Source organism: Dermacentor andersoni, chromosome 3, assembly GCF_023375885.2.
Source record: "Dermacentor andersoni chromosome 3, qqDerAnde1_hic_scaffold, whole genome shotgun sequence".
Classification (NCBI taxonomy): Eukaryota; Metazoa; Arthropoda; class Arachnida; order Ixodida; family Ixodidae; genus Dermacentor; species Dermacentor andersoni.
The window spans coordinates 63,464,494-63,488,100 of record NC_092816.1 but is presented as its reverse complement, the minus strand read 5'-3'; the positions used below and the strand labels follow the sequence as shown (position 1 = coordinate 63,488,100).

The 23,607-nt window shown below is 49.6% G+C and overlaps 1 protein-coding gene across 1 annotated transcript in view; it reads right to left on the bottom strand.

The window, feature by feature from the left end:
* The window catches only part of LOC126546882 (transducin beta-like protein 2), a 282,624-nt gene that overhangs the window by 207,684 nt on the left and 51,333 nt on the right, over positions 1-23,607 (bottom strand). Inside the window, exon 3 of the mRNA XM_050194610.3 lies at positions 10,998-11,049. Within this exon, the coding sequence (XP_050050567.1) occupies positions 10,998-11,049 (52 nt within the window). The remainder of the gene's footprint in view (positions 1-10,997; positions 11,050-23,607) is intronic.

The following is a 23,607-nucleotide window of genomic DNA, read 5'->3' as shown; positions in this document are numbered from 1 at the left end:
ACGTGTTTCGGGCTCCGCAATCAGTCCCAGCGTACGCAGGCCGGAAAAGCATGGCCTGGTGATAGAACCCCGCACCTCACCACCGCATTTTCGTGGCAGTTGCTCAGCTAACAAGAAGGTATCGCTTGGCAGGGAGAGGGCGAATTAGTCGATCTGCTTCGGTTACTCGGAGGAAACCGTCGCCAGAGCCTGGACTTGGACACCACTCATTTGGAAAAATAAAGTGTGACTAATAACGTCGCAAGAACGCCCGAAGCCCCAAGAGCGAAGTGCAGGCAGATCCGAGCACTGTGCACCCCTCCAATGCTAAAGCTGAACAACCACAACGCCAGAGTTTCCGATAGTAATTTTGATACTGAATTCTGATACTAAATCTTAATAGTGCGCTCTGTGGTGCTGAATGAGCTCTCGAGTGATGCGGCAAAAGCGGCACGCGTCAACCGCTTCCAAAGCATGCCAACGAACTTGCGCACTTTCTATACTTTGTCCGCACTTCTTTCTTTTCTCCTTTTCGTTCTTCTTTTTTTCTTCACATATTTTAGGGTAAGGCGGGAGGAGGTCTGCTCCATAGTAAATGTGGGGGTAAATGGGAGTGCTCAGATGGAGAGAGAAAGAGGAAAACCTGGCCTCCACCTTCGGGAGGCAAACCCAGACGTTTTCTTTCTTTTTGTTTTTCGAAAATGAAGTTTCACAGTTCGAGCGAACACAACCCAGGTCGGGTGATAGAACCCCGCACCTCACCACCGCATTTTCGTGGCAGTCGCTCAGCTAACAAGAAGGTATCGCTTGGCAGGGAAAGGGCGAACCCCGCACCTCACCACCGCATTTTCGTGGCAGTCGCTCAGCTAACAAGAAGGTATCGCTTGGCAGGGAGAGGGCGAATTAGTCGACAAACGGAAGCGCAGGAAGCACTCGCCAAATTAATTCAACGGAATTCATGCAACGGCACTGATGTCGTCAAACTTTCCTTCTTTCTTCCCGCCTCGCAAGATAAGCTCATTCGTCGCCCGCAGCAAGAACCAAAGCCGATTGAGGAAACCGGCGCGGAGAAAGGAACATAGGACATTCGAGATCGGGCATGCAGAACAACTTTAATGCGATAGGGCATGACAAGACGAAAAGTTAATGCCTTCCGCAGGTCGCGAACGCTCTTCTAGTTGCTAAGGCGCTTTACCGCACAGCTGCGGGGGCTGATGGGCCGACAGAGGCTGCCATCTCCTTGCGACATAATGCAAAGCAGATGCAAAGTAGGAGGATTAGGATGTTGGAGAATTTGCGTAGCAGATGGACAAAACGAATGCGTTAAGGCGAGATAGGAATACAGGCAAAACTCGATCTAACGAAACCTGATTTTACGAAGTTCCCGATCTAACGAAGAAATTTCCATTCCCCTGCAAGTATTCATAAGGTTCAATGTTGTCATCAACCCGAATTAAAGGCAGTAGCCTGCATTATACCCGATTTAACGAAGCTTTTCCAGAAATAAATTAGTAAAAGAAAGCGGTGATTTCTTTCCAATTTTGACGTAGACGGGTTTACCTTCGGGCATGCGCCCTATCGGTATCGCGTTAGAACATCTAGACACCCTAGTCACGGCCCTCGCTTTATTTTGACGTGGCTGCACGCCGCGCCCATGCATGGAACAACGGACTCGGCAGTCTCTAACATTCTTACGTACCAGATGGCGCTAGGAACGGCGGTAGTTTGGCCGCCGTCGCGGACTTTCTGCACGCGCAGGCGTGGGTTAGCAGCAAATACAATGCCACGGTACCTTTTGGGTGTCGCAACGTTATACACTTTTCAATTTCGAAGGATCGGAAAGATCCCTAACTCGATTTTCCAAACTTCCCGATTTAGCGAAATAATTCGAACGTGGTCATCACTTCGTTAAGTCGAGTTTCAATTGTACATGTGAAAATTTTGATTCACAACGATGCGACAGCTGTCACTAACGTCACCACGTCCGAGCGATTGTAAAGAAGAAAAAGGAAAGGAAAGGCGGCACTAGCCTAGCGAGCTCGATCCAGCGGCTACGCGGTTGGCGAGGAATTCACCCCAGACGACTACAGTTACGAAGCATTTACGCCAGGAATTGTCACGGACAATGAGGGGCCGGAGGTCCCTAATAAGCTCACGGACAAGCACCGCCACCCCCCGTTGCCCGCTTGTAGCTGTCGTCCCGACGCGTGTAACATGTTACGTATAGATGGTGGAGGAGCATCGCAATAGTCCTCCTCGTCGCGCTAGACATTGCGGCGATTACCAAGTTTAGACAAACGCACACTGTTGTCTCCAAACTCAGAACTTTGGCTCGTATATGGGTTGCGACACGCCATATCGGCGAAGTAGACAGGTTACGCAGGCAAAAGTCTATAGATATCGAGGCCGAAGTAGGGAGTCGTACCTCGAAATGCAAAAAGCGGACAGCTTTAGCACGGCGGAGCCAAAAGCATTGAGCACACATATCGAAGTAGCTAATGTATAGAGTTTGTGCGCGGTCAATTGACGCTCAAAGCAATGCCCCAATAATTTTGTGCAGGCCAAACCATAAAGCTGCCCTATCTACTTGCAGCCTGTACACTGTGTACTATAATAACGGAAATACAGACGCTGTCGACACGAAGGGCACCGGAAACACTCGAACTGCATTCACCTCTGTCTATTTCCGCTATACGGCGACGTACACAGTTTTAACAAGAACGAACAATAGTCAACCGCGTCCCCCGTTAAGCGGTTTAGTCTCCGACTCGTTATTTTCGCGACCGGTCTCCTCACCCACCAGAAACAATGCACTTCAGTTGGACACTGTGCGTTATCGGTTCTATCATCCAAAACATAGCGATTTCTATCGGATGTTTACGTTCGGCCGGGGTAACTTGGCCACGTGTCGGAGTTCTCTCGTTCGTGCGTTCGCTCGCGAGCTGCACTGAAAGCGCTCGCTGCAAGTGGCCGGCTCGTATGCGGGACGAAACATTCGATGAAGTGCGCGCCACACGCGTGCTTGCGCAGTCGGTCGCCTAAGCAGGCCGCTTATTTTCGGTCGACACTCGTACCTTCCGAACGATACGTGACGCTATGCTACGCATCGGGAACTACTAAAGAGAAGGCTGCAAAATAATTAAAAAAAGAGAGAAGAAAGAAACAAAACACCCTGGCGGTAAGAATTAATGCGGATTTCCCACAGCCCATAGTGTTGTCTTAAAGAGATGGCGAGTGCCAGAGAAACAGTACGGGTTGTAATATAATTCTTGAAAGAAGCAGAGCTGGATTCGGGGCTTTAACACGTATCGCAACACTTCTATTCTCGTCAACATCATGCTCCACCATCCGAGGTCGTGAGATCAAAGAGCCCCGCAGGACGGCGTGCCTCATAACCACATCGTGGTTTTCGCACGTAACCCCCGAAAATTTGTTTAATTTTAACCACACTCCACTCCTCCCTCGCCCCGCCCTTTCCCAGTGTATTGTTCCCGGCAGAGCTCACTGCCTCTTTCAAAATTACTTAGACTATCTCTCTTTCTTTCTTTTTGCAGAGAAGTCAAATCGTGCCAATGAATGAAGAATAGAAGAAGCATCAATTAATAATATTAAATTAACGTTAGATAAACAAATTTATTGCCATTACCGATTCACATCGTTGATGGAAGAGGAGAGGCTGAAATCTGCGGGAACAGCTTGAACGTCATCCCCACCCTCCTCTTAGATACAGCAAGCGGCATAGAGGATATATGAAAAGAATTCATACAACGCACTTCTAAAATACGCACACAGAAAAAAGGGGTGGAGTAAACGCAAACGAACAAAACTGAAATAATCCAGTAGGTCTCTGGGCACTGAAGAAACATAATAGTGTGTGCAACACTACTAATAGGTAGTTGAGTGACTGATCGATTTCACAGTCGCAAAGCAACGCCCTGTCTATGAGATATGCCATAGCAGAGAACACACAAAGCGTCCGGTAAACGAGCGCTTAATTCATTTGGGGCCCATCGGAATGCGGCCGCGAGGATCGCACCGGCGACCCCGTGATCAGTAGCAGAACGCGTGGCCACCCTGCTACCGTGGCGGTACTACCAGCGAATCAACCAATCAATCCCTCAGACATCACGCAAGTAGCGGTTCCTCGGAGGCGGCCACCCAGCGAGATCAGCGGGGGCCGTGACCTTTCTTCGTAACCACGGCAGCCTGCCAATGACACAATAATAAAAGAGAGAAAGAAAGAATCTCCAGGAACGGCGCGGCCGGATGGTGAAACATTGTTTCCTTCTCGGTCGGGGAAGCCGGTTAGCTTTCTGTTCGCCGCATCGCTCTCTCTCTCTGCCTCCCCATCTCTCTTTCCTCCTCACTGTTATTTCTCCTGCGGTCTGGATGGATCGCGCGCGGCGATACGCATTTCCCGAGAAAAAGCCCGCGACGACTCGACGAGAGAGGCCGCGTGGAAAGGAGCCTGACGTTCTCTTCTTTCTCTCCCTTTCTATTCTTTTTTTTCCTTCTTTCCTTTCTGCGCAGCTCCAGAGCGGGCGCCCTTCGGCGAACAATTGAAGTTCACTCGAGAATTCGAGACGCAAAAGACGGCGGCGTCATTAGCCTGCAGCCGCAGTGTTCCGAGCATTAGCTCCTATTGTCACGGCCACCTTGGCAACGAGAAAACGACCCCGGGAGTAATTGAAACGCGAAAAAAAAAAAAGGAGAATGAGACGGGAGGACACAAAGAAGAAATCACTTCGAGGCTGTAGAAACAGGAAGACGAACAACCTCAGAGATATACGCAGATAGCGCGCATTCGTTGTTTCTCCCACAGCAGCGTAACACTGTATACGCGGGTGAGTCAGAAGACGCGCACAATAGGCAGTCTCCTCGGGGCAAAAGAAAGCACCAGGATTGTCAGTGACATTATAACATTTCATTTTTTACAGGGATTCGTTAAACATGGCACAGCTGAATGGCATTTCGAAATACATATAGACGGCAGAGACATAAGTACGCGTCATGTCTAACCTTGCAGTCACTCTCCTTCTTTACTTATTTTCATTTTTTTTTTTTTTTGCTATTAATCCATACCATGCAGCATGAATAGATTGATGAATTGGTTGAAAAGAGAGGCGATGTTACACAGAGCTGTTCCATACCGGCGGGGCCTACATGCATCAGAGCATAAGCAGGATTGCTCGTGGCCTCCCGTGAGTGTCGCGACAGAAAAGGTTTAAAAAAAAGAAATGGAATTTAAAGGTTATTGTAGCAAAATGCCTTATATGCTGCTGTTATGTCGTACGCAACAAGTTCTCGAAATCTTTTAACAAGACCGAAAGCAACTGACAAAACTTGCTGTGAGGCAACCAGGCAACCATCTTTTTAATTCATTTGAGCTAGGTGTTTTTTATTTTTATTTTTGCATAAAGCGATTTCGACAGATATCGCCTCTGCAGTAACGCCAACTTGAGATCGCTGAGCAGCGAGTACTTCCCATTCACCGCTACAAACACTGCTGAGAAAGCGCCGCAAAATACTCGCCTGAACATAAAACAAAAAAAAAAGCAGCGGCATGCATGCCAAACACTGAATGCTCGAGTGAAAGACCGGAGTTGACAATTCGGGAACGCAGATGCAGGGGTGAGTCATTAAAGCCGCACACACAAATGGCGGCAAGTCGACAGACACGAAACGGCGTCCGAAGACGGAGATTCACGCGCCCTCTCTCTCGTACCTTCCGCGTTTAGAAATATAATTACCTGCAGACGGCGCCACATTATATATATATAGATCAATTAATAACATGCGAAGCTTGTGGATCGTTTCTTCATCCACTTTCATTTCCAATAATTTATCATTTCTTTAATTCAATTAGCAAGTACAAGTAATTCCCCCTATATTGTCCTTGGTGTCATATACATATGTTCGCGCAGAAGACGAGGCAATTCTCTCAGACCACCTTCCAGGTTGTTCTCAAGACTGGTCGCTGCATAATTGGTCAACGAAGAGACACAGTGGGACAAATGCAAGAGTTAAAATATCAGCGCACTACACTGATGCGGTCAGGTCGCGTCTGTAGGCCGAGCAGCAAATTTACCAAAGCCGATCTAGCCACCGCGCACTGTGAGCGTATTGCTTTTCTTTTTCTTTCTTTGTCAGTGAAACTGTGCCGACGTTGCAAACTTATTCTACGGCAGCCTTATCGGCGCCCCTTCATCCCACTGCGCTGCCTGGGGGGACGTTAAATCCCACAGTTTAATAATTTACGACGTACAAATAAATGGCTGACCGCGGCTTCGGACGTAGACTTTTCACAGCCCGCGGCATACTCGACGTTTCACGCGCCCGAGCACATTGCGCGTGCAAAAGCTGCGGTGGGACTGTCACGAATCGTGAAAGGTCGCGGAGGCGGGATTAGATACATATTATTTATGCATACTTGACAGCCTTCCACAATTTACTTCTAGGTGCGAGAACGTGCCCCCAGGTTTTGTCTGGTTGTATCTTTGCCGGGGTTATGCGTTAACACACGGCGCGTAACATCTCTTATCCGGGCTAGCAGCGAACTTTAGTTAGGGCCGGCGCGCCTTCAAAAAACACACAATGTAAATAAAGGCGGCGCTCAGACGCGGCCGCACGTGCATTAAGAATTCTGCGAATGCCTCGCTACTGCGAAGACCGCGCAACAAAAACGAAACGCTTCCGTCGCTCAGTTTTTCGTCTCTAGGAATCGAGCGTGTTCCAAGCATAACAATACGGGATAAAGAAAAAGAAAAAAAAAGTCGCAAAAGCGAATTGCTAATTGGATTAGCCCAGTTCTCTCAACTGCAGCGGTTGTTCCGGACGCGCATAGGGAATCGGAGCTCGTGGCACATATGTGAGAAGGAAACGCGCAACAATAAACACCGACGTCGAGGGCGTATACTTCGTGCGTAGCTGAATCAGCGGTTTTTCAGGCGTTCCAAGTAAGATCCGCGGCAATGGGAGAGAAACAAGCAAACAAACAAACAAACGAAGCAAGCGCCCTCGCTTTTTCTGACCACGCATATAGAGCGCGGTGCGCAGGCGAGGCAGCGCCGAAGGGTGTGGCGACAGACAAATCCGTCGGCACCTCGTTGGTATGCAAAGACGGCGTGCGAGATTTCTCCTCTCACAAGCCGCAAAGCCGGGCAAACACTGCGGTCACGCAAGCCGGCTGACCGCTTCGATTACGCGCCCGTGTTTTCCCCCTGCCGAAGAAACCAAATACTGAGAGAGAGAGAGAGAGAGAGAGAGATAACGGCGCACGTGCGTTTAGGCGCGAAAGCGATTAGCGAAACGCCACACTGAGAATACCCTCCCCCTCTCCCCACAAACATATACACCCTCTTTCCTTTTTATGAAAGAAGAAGTCATTCGCCCTATCCTCACAATTTTTTTTTTTTCTCTTTCTGGTTCCTCGGAGCCGTTCGACGGTCAACAAAGATTGGAGCGTATCTGATATCGGTTCTTGGAATCACAATGCTAAAAACGAAATGAGAAAGAGAAGGCGGTTCAGGGAGGGGTGCCGGGGTGAAAACGATACGCTAATTCGCGCTTCAAAGAACTCAAACTGGATTTCATTTGCAGGTGCAAGAGCGTTTAGTCACTGGCTCGCAGATGGATCGCACGGCAGCGCCGATTCTTTTGAAGCACGAAATAAATCGCTTCAAACAGCCACGAAGTCCGTTTTGTCGTCGTTCGTTGAGTTTCTTTCTTTTTTTACCCCTTCTTTAATTGCGTATTCCTCTGCTGTCGTCGTTGTTCTCTTATAAGCTGTGCTCAATAACATGTTGGAGTCTCCAGGCGGTGCCGGCTACACCGCCCTCTATCAGGCACGATTAACGTGCATGCTAGCGGTGCAAGTACCACATGCCAAGAAAACAAAGACACTGCAAGATCCCGAATCTCGTAAAATACAAATTTCGCCGGGAAAATACGAACGAGGACCCTCGCGAGTCCTTGACGAGTTCCTCGTGACTCATGACTGAAAATTAATGAGGTTGAACAGACTGGCTAACGTTAGTTGGGACACCCGGTATGTTACTCGCATAACGTGCGTATTTCGTGCAGAGTATATGTCGGCCACTCAAAGACTGAGAACGCGATACAGCGCTCTGTAAGCAAGGTAAAAAAAAAGGAAGACTGTGAGCAATAGAGAGTACAGTCAGGGAGCCACGCAAGCAAAGAACGAAAGCCAGAAAGAAAAAAAAAAAAAAAAAAGAAGTGAAACGGACACACGCGATCTCAAGCGTTTGCAAAGAACTGTGCATGTTCACAGCGACGCCACATAAGTTGCTCACGCGTGTAGTAAGCCTCAGAAATTTTGAAATTGCCAGAAACGATTCGCGCAAGTTGCACTACACCGCGCCACGAACTATTTTTGGTCTGCAGAGATGCGGGCGTCTATTCAAGCGTGGAACCGATAACTGCCCGGGACGGCGACTTGTGTACCGGGAAGTAATCGGACGAGACGAAAACACTGCAGCGTATACGTACGTACTCCTCGTATCAGGGGGAAAAAGCAAAAACATTCGACGATCGAGCGCGCAAAAGCTGGCACGTGAAGACTATTTATAGAGCACGCGACAGGACTTGCAATGGGTTTACTAAATGGGTGGACATCGGTTAGGGGTGTTTTGTAGAGATCTGACGCGCGTGCGACTTGCGCATACGCCATAGAAGCGCTCTCCAAGGAGACAAGAAAAAAAAAATACGACGTACAGAGAGAAGGTCAAGGACCGCGAGAGACGACATACACTGCGCAGTGTATGTCGTCTCCTTCGCGCTGTACGTCGTTTTTATCATGAATTACCAACTAGCCCAAGCAACCACCCCAGAGAGCCAAGGAAACAAATTCACCGGCACAACGCAAGCCCGGATTCTTCCTACGCAGGACCGATAACACTCGCTAATTTAGGGCCAGCTTGAAAAAACGTATAAATAAGATGTTCGGCGATGCTGGCACGACATATTGCAAACAATGGCGCAAGTACAGTAAACGCACGAACGGAAAAAGTGAAGGACACGTACTTCGAGAGTGTTTGCCGTTGGGCCAGTCGGCACGTGACGCTTGAAACGAAAACAGAGCTAACGTGTCCTTGTCCCGCTAGTCAGCGCCTTTTTTTCGCTTGAAGGACATGCGTCGGAAGAAGCGCATGGGTCGTGTCCTACTTCCGTCCGCCTGCTTGTTCGCGCTATTTCTCGCATTAGCTTCGCCATATTAACTTCTTGATATCTGGTGTGTAAGTGCGCGCCTAGGATAACGGCTAGCTTTCGTTCTTTATTTTATTTTATTTTTTTTGCGAAGTGAGATCAAGTAGACATTGTTGCAGATTTTGTCGTTTAATGACTGCCCACCAATGAGAAAGTATCGAATAGTCATCAAGCCCGTTGCTTACATGTCCATCTCGAACTCCAGTTAAACTTATACTTTTGAGAGTTCCTCACATGGCGAAACGCGAACTAAAGCTGATCAATGAACCTAAGAAAGCGTCCTCTCCTTCGCGACCCTTCTTATTCTCTCTAGGCATACGCAGCTAAGGGTACCGTACTCTAATTGGAATTGGAAGACAATCAAGCAAACCAAGCCAATCAAGCTGATCTGCAACAAGCAAGCAAAGCGAAGTGCTTGGTCGTTGCCCCCTAGCTACCACATGTTCCCAGCACTCCCAGTATCCCCCTCCCCGTCCCCGGTCAAGTGCAAGCCTCATCCCCGCTCCCCACCCTCCACCCCGAAAAGTTTTCTGACTATTCCACTGCTCCTCGGGACAAATATGATGAAGTTCGTTTACAACAGCTGCTTTGGTATGATGGATGCATCAACACAGTCCTTGTACCTAGCTGCATTTAATTAATTTAATTAATTGGCGGCGCGAGATAAGTTGACAAGCGTATTTTACCGAATTCATATATTCCTGTTTGCTAACAACAACTCGCATTCCGCAGTAACCACGCAAACAGACCCAGCCAGGCTTTGCGCTTTTCGGGGTTAACTATAACCGGAGAAATTATATGATGATACGGTTGGCATTGTGCTCGAAGTGTGATATATGATGAGGGAGTCAACGCCCTCTAACATGCTGATCTGCATGGGAAAACATGGGTGGAGGGGGGAGGGGGGAAGGGAAGCAAAGGAATGAGAAGTCAGGATGACGACGGCGGAGACGACCTTTCAAGTGAACTTGAGTCAGCTAGGACTGACAGAAAAATGACAGCGCCCCCCCTCAGGATGACGACGGCGGAGGCGACGTCTGAAGTGTACTTGAGTCAGCTAGGACTGACAGAAAAATGACAGTGCCCCCCCCCCCCCCCCCCCCCCCCGAAAAAAAGAGAAACTCACGCACTCTGCATTCATACTGCCCGCAACTACGCAGGCGAACGTATAGCTAATCTGCACATTCACATAGGTCAATCCAGCGGTCGTTGACGGGGCCCCATCAAATAAGCGAAGCAAAACGCGTGCGGCGCGTTTGCAGGTATGCGGGGACGCGCTTCCCGAATACCGCTGCACGCTGAGCAATGCTGCGAATTGAAAGAAAAAAGAAAAGAAAGAACGGGAAGACCACTAAGGCGACAGACCGGCGCGCGCGCGCGATTTTCCGCGCTTGCGCTTCCTTATTTCGCCGGAACGATCATCCGGGAGCGTCAGTTAGATTCCTCAATGAGTACGGTGACCTTCGATTTGCCGCCACCGCTGCCGTCAAGTCGGAGGTTGACAGGATGACGCTAACTAAAGACGGCATCAACGGGCGGCTCGAAAGTTCGAAGCCCTCTCGAACATTTCGACGCCACTTACGAGTTTCGAGACAGTTTCCTTTCGCGCTGAACAAGTGAAAGAGCACGAGCACGGGCTGTGCTGAAAGATGTGCAACGGGATGCACAGCGCTGCTGCTCCGTGTGTGTGTGTGTTCTTTTTTTTCCCCCGTGCGTTCTCGTCTATTTGCGGTAGTTGCTACTTAAGGACTCCCGAAAAAAGAACGTAATAAGACTGATTGGCACAAACTCACTTGTGCTCCTTCTGCGCCAAGTTCTTGAGGCACCACAGGAGGATCACCCGGTCTGCAAAGGAAATCAAGAGGTGGCGATTCTGAGACACTGTGAAAGTTCTGCTAGCTTCTTAGCTGTATATGAATAAAAAGATAGAAAGAAATTCCACTATAAGAGCGACACTAAATCTCACCAAGAAAGGCCGCAGATTTAGCACGCTGAGCACAAGGATGTTAGAGCGTTATTTAGCCTCTGCCAAACTTACGTATGAGGGTGTTACGTTTCGCCTACAACGCGCGGTAATGCCGGCGCGGATGCAACGGACGCCGGGGCTTCGTTCAAAGCGGCGGACATTTTGGCCCGTTCGACGCCGCCGCAACGCCTCCCCGCCAAGCGTGTCCAGGCGTGTTTCAGTGCCACGTGTCTTCGTGTGTACGTGTGTGTGTGTGTGCCCACGCTTGTCAATGCGCGGCAGCCGGGGAGCGGAGCTCCCCAAGTGAGGTGCCAGGAGGTCTGTCCGTCGGCGGGTTGGCGATGCGTCACTACACTCGGCTCAACATGTCTCTCGGCTCGACCGTGCGCGCCGTCGTGGGCTCATGCTCCGCCGTCGCGTGGGCTCATCCCGTGACCTTCCTTCTGGCCCGCGACGCCGAGAGTATAAGAGCAGCTGCCCCCGGACGCCAGGAGAGAGGCTCCGATTTGTACTGTTGAGTTACGTGCTCTCCCGTCTCTCCACTTCGGTCGAACTGACCGGCCGCTCTTTTGCTATGATAGAATAAACAAGTTGTTCTGTTACCAGTCTTCTCATGCTTTGCCGGGACCTTCGGATGCTTCCAGTGCCCCAGGCCGCCAGGCCAACGCTACCCTTGGGGCTTGCGACCCATTGGCAATAACGGGCGTCAGCACCGAGACCCCAACAAGGGGTATACGATAACGAGGTATTATTCTGCTCCGCTATTTCGCTAACATTGACTCAATACTGCCTGATGGTATTGCGGCTAATCGGCTCCGCGTACGCCAGCCTTACAAGTCGAGCGTGCACACAAACACGCATGTACACACGCACACACACATACGATTATGCAGGAGAATAGCTATGGCGTAGGCGCATAGCTCGAGAACCTCGTTCGCCGAGTAAACCCTGGAAGGGTCGCCGTCTGACGGTTCTCGACATTTATCTCCCTCCTGTGCGTTTCTTTTTTTTTTAAATCTGCCCTTTTGCATTTCAGCTAAGTGGCACTGATATGAGATGTAGCACCCGCAGTGGTAGCTTGGTGGTTGTGGCGTTGGTGCTGCGGAGCTCGAGGTCGCAGGCTCGACCACGGCGGTCGTGATGAGGGGCGAAATGTAGAAACAACGCCCGTGTCCTTAGATTTTAGCTGCACATTGAAGAACCCCGGGGGGTCGAGATCGTTCCCGTGGTTCCCCGCCACGGCGTGTTTCGTAATCGAATCGTGGGTTTTCGCACGTAACACCGAACAGCTTTTAATGTATTTTAATTTACCATGAGATGTGGCATATAACGGTAATTTAATTTAACGTGGGATGTGGCATATAAGGGTAACCGCTACGGATAAGCGTGCAGCGCATATTTCACAGAAAAGCCCATTTCAAACAGCTTTGTCCGTAATACAAGGCGTTGTAGATGTCGTTCTGCGTCAGGTGTGGCACACAGAAACCGAGGCGATGGATTAATCGATTAAAGGTTCGCGATTGGCCGGGTTAACTATAGCATTGGAATACGGAATGCTCAGATCATGGTACATATGGTTCGAATGCCTAAAGATAGGTCTGTTACGGAGCTGAAAAATTCACTGGTGTGGAACTATTTAATTACATTGTTCGTCGTTCAAACTCTGCACGCTTCCGGCGGACAACCACGCGGAAAGCCTACGCGACCGCAATTGACAGAATGGGAAAAGAAAGACTTCTCGGCGACTCTTGCATATTCCAGCAGGGCAAGAAAACAATAAGAATTGCGCAAGGACATCTACAAGTAGCACCTGATGAGCTCTCTCTAGACTCTTTGTTTTTTATCAGTCTACGCGATAAACAGCACGTTTACTAAAGCCCTACCATACGACCGCCGTGGATCGAGATATCAAAAGGTGCCCTCAATATGTCCCAAGTAGGGCGAATGTCAGGAAATTACAATATAACGGAGTCGCAATCGCGCATAATAGCGGCATATCGATCGATACGTCACTGCTTCGCTTTTACCTTGACCGCGCGGTACCACTCCCGCAGTACTACTGCGGGTGCTCGACCGATAAGCACATATGCAACATGCAATCACGTGCCTACATGGGGCGCAGTTGCGTGCGCGCCGCACATTCGCGCTGTGCCAGACACGCCACTGCAAACAGCACACGCGCAAGCAACTAAACGTTTACGAGCATGTTGCACATAGAGCGTACAGTTCCATACACGTCGCACGTCCATCCTTTAGACATGTAATTGCAGCTAACATGGAGGAAGGAAACTGAGGAGAGGCCCTACCCCCTCCGCGCGCTAGGAGAAAAGTGTGGAGCAAATGACGTAGTAGGTTCTCCTCTTTTTTGCTGTTTTTTTTTTTTTATTTCTTTGCTGTAGCGGCCCCGCCTTTCGGGCCACAATGGCGGCTTTGTTATTGTTCTGTGCGCTCACACATGTTGCTCCGTAGGTTTCGTACCGTGGCAAAGGCGCCGTGCGGGCAGGTTTGCGTTGGTCTCCGTGTTTTCTTGCGCTGCGCTATCTGGACCGTGCTCTACCGGATGTTGCTGTCACCAGGTGGGGCAGGAGGAGCTAAAGTTCGTGAAATGAACGCGCATACAACGCTGTACGCAATGTATCGCGCCACGGCAATGACAATGGACGAAGGAATATCCGCGGGATATTTTGCCCTCTTTGGCGGAATCATGCTAACGTGCTAATGATTGTTTAGTATTGCTGCGGAGCGCGCGCGTCCCAGCAGCCCGGTTGAGCGCAGCGCGGCGTGCTTTCGCGAGAAACGTAAACAAGAGAGGAGAGCTGGCCCGATAGGCGGAGCAACGCCATGAGCAACGCCAACTTTCGGCTTCACTTTAGCTTCAGAAAGATTGACGTCAGGGCCTCTCCTGAGTTTCCTTCCTCCGTGGCAGCTAATTAGACATACGTAACTGCAAAGTGCACTACAGCGCCGTATACAGGTACGTTTTCGCTTTGCCTATCGTGACTGCGACGTACCGGTACGGTATACACACTCCACCAATAAATAAGCACACGCGACGTGCCACGTGCAACTGCACTGTCGCGGCTAGGGTGGCGCTCCGGGCATGGAATCCACCAAGCCCATCGACTACGACGTACAGTTGTAGAAAATGAAGGAAAAAGGGTTTATTAACCTATGGTTACACGGCTCCAGTACTGGAGCCTACTCCATGCAGGAGCAAGTTTTACATCAGGACCCTCTGTCCTCTTCTCCGTGGTTTGGGTGAGGGAAAGTACGCTTATTCTGCTGCCAATATGGGAACACGGCGCAGCGTATGGGGGCGTGGGATGAAAGATTAGGGGATAGAGGGGGAAAGGGATAGTAGGTGTCAGGCAGCATACGTCAGCATCACCCAGGGGCGATCACCGGCTAGCGAGGCAGAGCCCCATGGGAGGCCGATGACTAGTGGCAATCTAGGAGCCCGTTTGTATACACATATTGAAGCAAGTACCTGCTTTTAATCCCCCCGTCTTCCATAGGCAAGTCGACTAGGGAACCTGAAGACCGTCCAGCAGCAAAGCACCATCATCGACTCCGATGCGATACCACGCCCATGCTATCCATAACCAGCAGTGACTCCGCCTTGAAGAAACTGGTTTGGAATTTGTAGAAGAAACAACTCCTCCGGCGACACCTGGTTCATTCGTCGTTGCCCACCCCGTTCTTCGCTCTGTCTGCAAGGTGAAAGGCGGGCTGAGGGCCTTTCGTGGAATCCTGCAACAGCCGATTTACACGCTGTCTTGACGGCTGGAAAAGTGCCGAGGGATGGGTGGTGATTTGACTCGTCTAATTGACTGCGCGTGTCCATTCGTTGTCGTGTTTCCCTCCCGTCGATCCCTTTCTCCGGTTTCCAGGTAATGGTGGGGTGAACGCTTTTAGTCGTTGTCCACGTCACGCTGACGTCTGGTTAGGAGGTGCGGTGGTTTGACACGTGACAAATGTTCAATTAACACCCTTGGTGGTATTGAGACGTAACAACACCTATACGTCGCACCTGCAAACATAGAGCGTAGTTTCGTGCATGCATCGCACGTGTGTGTTGCGGCACGATGCAGTTTGAACGTTCTGCAAAAAAATTCACTGCAGTATACATTTAGTGGTGGCGCCCAAAAGCTGCTCAGTTTAGCCGCCACGGCAGAGAAGCCCCGCTTACTGTCGACTACGTGACGTTCTCATAATGTGCATCCGACACTATAAGTACACGAGTGTCTTGGCATTCCGCCCAAACCGAAATCAGGCCCCTCTGATCGGGTGTCGAGTCTGAATCGAACCAGGAGCCCTCGACCATATAGCGCGTCTCTCTTCACCGTCACTCTTCATTTGTTTCGCGACACACACACACACGCACACACACACGCACACACACACACGCGCGCACACGCGCACACGCGCACACACGCACACGCGCGCGCGCGCATTAACGTCGTGGATCGTACTTTAGCGCCCCTGCCACAGACTTGAGTCCCGCTTTGTCAAGCTTCAAACCAGCACTCAGAGTCCCGAACAATCTCGCGCGCTCATAGGGGCACGCGAGATTTCTAAGGCACAGTCGATGCGACAACCTTGAAATCAATCTCGATATACTGACTTAGTTTACCGTCGCAAGCAACGCAGAAGCTATCTAAAAGAGACGCCACTGTGGGTGCACTGTGGACAAATTTTGACCACCCGGGGTTCCTTTTATAACGTGCGCCCAAAGCTCGGGTTTTCGCTTTCCTCCTCCATCGGAATACGGCCGGCGCTGCCGGCAATCGCGACCTGCAACCCACGGAGGAAGCAAAAAGATGGGAGGGAGCGTTACGTCAAGCAGCCAGCTTTGGCAAGCGAACGTTCCGTGATGCCCGTACATTTTCTCAAGTCGTGGCCCAACACGTGGCCTCTCGCGTCGAGATCACGGAACAAGAATCGATATTTGCGGAAAATTTTGGTTCCCAGAAGCTATGACAGTAGTTTTTTTTTATTCGGTGCGCGGTTGTTCAGCTGCCCTGTCGTGGCTCCTGCCTGCAGAGCGGGAACTCTCAAACCAACCACGCACTTTGACGTGCGATCACGTGTTGGGCCGACAGGTATGACTTCAATCACGCTGCCCGGTATGCTCCCTTCTATTATTTCCTTCCTCCATGCTGCGACCTCGTATATACTAAAGCCCCTTAAACTTCGGAAAGTAGCGGCACGCTTTGAAGAATGCCGCCTCCTCCTCGCACGCTCTGGCCGACGCCGCCTCGCTATTGGCCAAATAACATCATGTGGGCCCTCGCGCCGTGCTTCACCGCCATTTTTGCTCGAGAAGCGTCTACGGAGTGGCGAGGAGCGCATGTTGGCGCCGTTGCTACGCTCGAGCGGTGTAGGCGGCGCCACGGTCGAGGATGGAGTGTGAAGGAGAGGAGAAACGAGGAGGAGTGAAGGCGAAGGAGGAGTGTCGCTACATTACGAAGTTTAAGGGGCTTTAGTACATACTCCTCGGCGGAGCGACCCCAGTGACAATCTACTGCGACTCCAAGGCGGCACTTCTCAGCCTGCAGAGGCCAGAAAGGGCCAGCCTTGGGGTCGCCCTGCTCTCGACAAGGCTGATGGCGCTCCAGGAGGCGGGCTGCTCAGTGGCCCTGCACTGGCTTCCAGCCCACGTATGGATACCGGGCAACGAGGAAGCTGATGCTCTACCACTCTAGGCTACTCGACCTGCCCCAACCATCTGGCTCCTGCTAGATCACCACCCCCTGGCCTTTCACCAGATTACCAGTCCTACCGGACCCACTGGGCCCTTCCTGCCGGTCTGCTCAGCCGCTGCCATGGCGACACTTTGACCCCCTACTCTCCTATCTCATTTGCTCCCACTATCCCCCCACCCTTGTTGACACTGAGCCGTGCTCCCGCAAGGACTGCAGAAAATAGCGCCAACCTTTCCTTATCCCTTCAAGAACCACTTCTCTCTCTAGTAACCACTGAGCCGTCTGGGCGGGTCGAAGTCAGTGTTCACAAGCTGGGTGGTACCGCCGCATCAAGAAATGTGCCGGGATACATGAGAGGGCGCTTCTTTCTTTTTTTTTAAGCGCGCTCGCAAGCACATACTACACGCATAGACACACACGCACAGACGCACGCTGGAGCTACGTATGTGCACAAGCAAGCGAGCAACGCGTAGAACGATCGTACGGGAAGCGAGACTGCGAAGACTTGTCTGCATAGATTTCCAATGCGATGCGCAGCGCCCGCAGCGCACTACAAGATGCACTGCGTGCCAGAGATGTGGATCGGCGATACGCACTAGAAGCATCCCGCAGGCACCGGTACTCGCGCATATACCGTCGACCCCCTGGCAACACGACTGAAATATGCGGTGCGGCCCTATTGCAGGGCCGCCAAATGAGCCTGCAGTTTCCCAACGGAAAGAGAAGCAAATTTGCACGCAATACATACATTACAAAAAGAAGAAGAAACCGCTAATTTACGACAGGAAGGACTAAAAAAAAAAAAAATGCCCGCGCACGTACATCAGCGAGCCTTGCGCTGGATCACGGCCTGTTATCGCGCCGTGCATTGGAACGGAGGTTGCATCCCGAGTTTTGCAAGTTTAGCAACGTGTGCTGCACCTGAGGCGGGCTTGCCAATACGGAAAAGTGAAGCAAGCTGACGAGAGAGAAAGAGAAATGTTAGCGATGAGGGCGTCCGACTATCAATCCTAACAAAGGAGAGGGGAGGGGGGGGGGGGGCTATGCAAAGATGAGAGAAAGAAGAACCTCCACAAGCACATGAGCGCACAGGAAGCGCTTAAACGGGTCACAGGAGGTGACAGAGGGCGAATTAGCTTAACCATGCAGTGCCCAACGTATCACATATATGCTGTGCGCTGAGTTTGGTAGCTTAATATACTGATTTTTTTTTCTCTCTATCTTTTATGTGTTTAAGCGGACTTCTTAGCAACCTGTGCGTTCCCAAAGTGCCATTGCACTAATCGCTTTTTTTTTTCTTTCGCATTTGCAGTGCATACGCCTGTCATCACCCTTCTTCCCTCAACAAGCATCATAGGTCGTCTTCGTTTTTGCGACATCGTTGCGTATATATAAGTATCGCACTTGTGCGTCCGCCTGAAGTGGAGTGCGTTTCAGCATAGCTTGCGAATGTTGCAATGCATAAGTATATAAATCGTACGACAGTGAAGTTGTGGTGTATAAACAAAAAAACAAAAAAAACATTCCACGAGATTACTCATTGCACATATGGGGTGAAAGCAAGCAAAACTGTACGCATTGCGGTTAGTTGTAAAGCATTTATTTACCCGCTTTACGAAATATTCGTTTCACTTAAATTACAACACGTGCGTGACATCTTCATAATTTTTTTAATGCAAATGTACTCTCCATGGCCAAAAGTTAAATGTGAATAAGTTTATCTCATTTTTCCTGGTGTGTAATTGTGTTTGAGTTTTACAGGGTTAAAAACATACAAACAACTGCGCGCGCACACACAGAGAGAGAGAAGGGAGGGAGGGAGGGAGGGAAAAACGCTGAGGTGTAACCGACGATTAAACAATAAAACATGGTCGGAGCAGATCGAGAAAACACTTGTTCTTAAAGATATATATATATAGTGTCGCTGAGCTAGTTGGTTCACGACTTAAGAACAAAGGTTACGGCGCTGAGCAGACGAGGACGAAGTGAGACACAGACGACATCCACGAGACACGTCGTTTGTGTCTCACTTCGTCCTCGTCTGCTCAGCGCCGTAACTTTTGTTTTTTTAAGACTTGTTCTTAGTTTCGGCGCCTTTCCGGCCTGGAATGCATGTACGCCCACGCAGCACAGAAGCAACGAACGGGTTTATTCCGAAGCGTGGAGGTGCGTCAATGAATCGCGTCAATGACATGACGCGTAGACGAAAGGCGTCAATGAAATGCGCAAACTATCGGTCTTAAAGCATGCTTCTTTACTTATATCACATACGTGGGTACATTCCAGAGAGAAACAGGAAAACAGAAATTAAGCATTGATATAACGTGATCAGCTCTATTTATTTATTTAGTTAGTTATTTGTTTGTTTGTTTATTTGCTTGCTTGTTGGCTCGCTTGCTCGTCTCAAGTATGTTGCTTCGTTTTCGACAAATCCACCGTGCAACGTTTGGGCAGCGCGCCTGAGCTTATGTCACTTGGTGCGGCCTATATATATATATATATATATATAATAACCTCATTCAACACGTTCAGCGTCACTCCATGCGAGATAACCACGCTGAATTAGCATCACCCATATGAGTAGCGCGAAATATCACCTGCTTTGTTTCATAATGATAATCGCAATGCACAATGTTTCGTACGAACGTGCAAATGTAACGAGATCTTTGAGCCGCCGTGTAGGAATAACGAAAAGACGCAGGTTCACAGTAAAACGGAGATTTTAAATGTTCAATGATGATCGAACAAGAGATGCCTACGGTGCCAATTGCCGGACCACGTTCAATCGTGGGAATAGTGGTTATACACACAAGCAAAGGGCCATAATACAGGCAAAAAAGGGGCAAACGACTACGTCGACGCTTCATAGCCTCTTAGCTGCTCGCCGTCGTTTATGTGCTGGCTGAACAGGGACATCATAGACGCACACCCACACTAGGGACATACTTATTTCTAAAAGCCTTAGCGTAACGCTTGGCGCCACGTGGAACATATCTCGCCCGGTATCAATATGGTGGCCGCTTTATTGCGAAGCACATCAAGAATGTCTTGCGTTAGGAGTCCTGGGCCCACCAAAGAGACCCAGACTGCGGCTTTAGTTCCTATGGATCCAAAACATGTTATATCTCCCTTCTCTTTAAAGGTCCCAGTACGCAGCTCTGCGACGCGTATAGTGCCATGAGTAGCTCGTGAAAGGGCGTATATGACATTTGAAACTGCAGAGAAAGACTTTCTCGCACGTTCCTTCATACGTCAAGTCCCTCTCTGAGATAACTGTCAAGACGCACGCGATCGCCTTAAAGGGGCCCCGCCATCGCCTTAAAGGGGCCCCGCCATCGCCTTAAAGGGGCCCCGCCATCAATCTTGCTCCAGAATTTTTCCACGTCAAAATGTTAATAACAAGCGGATTTAAGATTATTGACGCACACGCGCTCCAGTTATTCGTCGCGGAAACTTCAAAATACAACCAAAATTATAGTTAACCCTCGACTCGAATATTAACGACTTTACCGTGACGCGATACTGTGACGCCCTATAGCAGCAAGGCGCCGCAGGGCAGCGACGTTGTGAAGCAGATGTTGACGTGGCATGGTGTTGTCAAGCCTGCTCAGCTTGCCGAACATGATGCGTGGCGTCCCCGCAGCCTCAGCGATCAGGCGGCGTGCGCTACGTTCTCGGAGGCCATGACGTCACTTCGGGGTTACTATAGCCTGCGCAGGGCTGCCACTATAGCTAGCCATGCTTTTGCGTCTTTGCCGTGGTTTAGAACACCTTCGTCGTGCTTGCTCGCGGTTCAACGCACGGAGCGCACAAAATCACCGCGCACATAGTGATGATGCTACGTGTGCTGCCCAACAAGCTTTTTCGGGAGCGTTGCACGCAGCCCTTTCACAAAGGTCGCGAGGAAAGAGTGCGAACAGACGGTGACCTGTGCAGGGTATGCGCCGGGGACAATGGACTCGATAAAGGGGCGGATCGCATCAGTATTAACAGTACCCTATAGCGCATGTATGACACCGGTTCATTCTTATCGTGACAGTCTCCGCAACGACGACGTGGCGGGATTGTTCCTTATGTTAGCCTATCTCAGAGCGAAGGATAGAGGAAGTAAACACGGAGTAAATTACCGAAGGTAAACATTGCGCCCTGTGTTGATAAAGCGCTCGACAACGATGCTCGTCTCTCCCTCCCCCTCTCTCTGCTTTTATTCACAACAGGGTCCACTACGGACTTGAGGTGCCACGATATCAATAAAGATAATCGTATCTTCGATGACTGCCGAAGCGATCGATACAAATAAAGCAAATGCAACAACTGGAAATTGAAAACAAGAAACTGGCACGGGAAGTAACCGACGCGTTCTGATAACAACGCTTAAAGGACGCGGCTAAAACACATTGTTCGAGAGGTCACTTCGTTCGACCTTCACCGACGCTCGAGTGAGCGGGTTACTTCTATCACCTCGATAATTAGGGGGAACAAACAGTTTGCGGAGTGGCCCAGGTGCTACGGCGCATACGATAGGACACCAGGCCGAAGCGACCTCCGGCGAGCACGCTAAAACCTCTAGCGTACGCGAAATGGTAACTTGAGAACGGGCTCCCTTAAAAGGCAACATAACACACTCTCGAAGGCATACAACGAGCGCTACGACTGTCACGTCGTACGCGAATGCCGATCGGCTCCATTGCAAGCACGCGTGTCCAAGCGTCGTCTCGTTTCCTCATAAGCTCTTGCAGCCTCCCTCAGCAACGTCATAGTTCAACGCTTGCTCACGATTTGACGGGCCCGCGGACAAAAAGGTCACGTGACGACAAGCGCCCGCACAGCGCCAGGCTGCGGTGGCGATGGTGGCGCCGCTGCAGCGAAGCGGCTGTCATTCTGCTTTCTCTGCCCCCTTCCTCCCCTATCCTTCATTTCTCTTTCTCTCTGCGAAAAAAAAAATCATTTAAATCAAATGTACTACACGAAGACGCTATGAACCAAATGAATATAGCTCCACAACTCCCATTTAAAGCTGTCCAAAGGAGCATTCTATATATAAAACAAACACTATAACATTTTCTTGTTTTTTTTTTTTTTGACAGTTCCTGCCAGCGACTGAACAGTATTATAGGGCGCAGAGCGTGAAAATGCTTCACGAAGAGATGCCGAAGTACAAAATACAGCAAACCTACAAAAAAAAAAGAAATAGAAATAAAGCTTGCAACCAACAAACAACAATTTCTGAGCGCGAGCCCCTACAGCGCGAAGTTAGAAACACTTTAATTCGAGCACCTTGTCAACGCTCCACTAAAGTGTCTAATTTCGGCGCCTCCTCATTCAATACGCTGTAACATGTGTAGATTAAGATACAGTTCAATCCTGGTTCTTATTCAGAAATCTACAACAGCGCCCGTGGCCAATCGCCGATAAGAGATAGATTACGTATAGTGTACACGCGTACGCACAGCCGCGCCAGGTGAGTGAGATATCTCGGTGGAAATGTCGAGATAAGGACGGCGCGGGGGAAGCAAGAGATAAGCAGAGAGGAAGTAATGACGTAACGCATGGACCGCCCGAGGAAGCGTTGCGCCATAGAATTTCACACGCAGGCGATAAGCGTTGCACCATACTGCGCAGTACGTAAATTATCCATACATCGGGGCTCCTCAAGTTGTTCGCACTCAACTCTTTTATTATTTACTCCCACGCGTTAACGTTTATAAGTACTTTATTTCCTAATACAATCAAAGACTGACATAAGCTGCCAAGTGAACGCTACGCAACTGGTATTTTCTTTTATGAGTGCTTGTTCGTTTTTGCTGATCTACGAATGTTTATCAAGTTTATAAGAGGTTACTTCCTTTTCCCTGTTGCTGGCATTACTATTTCAACAGTGCACCAACTTTATGTTAATACGCCGCGGTTGCTTGTGGCTATGGCATTGCGCTGCTGAGCTGGAGGTCGCAGGTTCGACCCCGGTTGCGGCGGCCGCAGTTCGGTGGGGGGTGAAATGCAAAAAAAAAAGAAAGGAAGAAAACGCTCGTGCACTTAGGTGCACGTTGAAGAAACCCAGGTGGTCAAAATTAATCCATGGAGTTCCTCCACTAGAGCGCGTACCTCTAACTCATAACGAAATCGTGATTTCAGAATTTCTTTTCGTACTTTTTAGGTTGTCACTATAAACCACTCATTTAATGATGTATTACGAGCGATACAGGTATGCGCAATAAATAAATACAAATAAATAACAAGATCAGTGGTGATTTAACGATAAGTGGGAGAGAAATGCGTCAGCGTCACGTCACACCTCTTCAAGGTCCCAGACATATTATATATATATATATATATATATATATATAGGATGGTGGGCAGATTGTTCTAGAGATACTGGCCACCCTGTATACGCAATGCCTCATGACCTCGAGCGTACCGGAATCTTGGAAGAACGCTAACATAATCCTAATCCATAAGAAAGGGGACGCCAAAGACTTGAAAAATTATAGACCGATCAGCTTACTGTCCGTAGCCTACAAAGTATTTACTAAGGTAATCGCAAATAGAATCAGGAACACCTTAGACTTCTTTCAAGCAAAGGACCAGGCAGGATTCCGTAAAGGCTACTCAACAATAGACCATATATTCAAGCTATCAAGCAGGTGATAGAAAAATGTGCGGAATATAAACAACCCTTATATATAGCTTTCATTGATTACGAGAAAGCGTCTGATTTTGTCGAAAGCTCAGCAG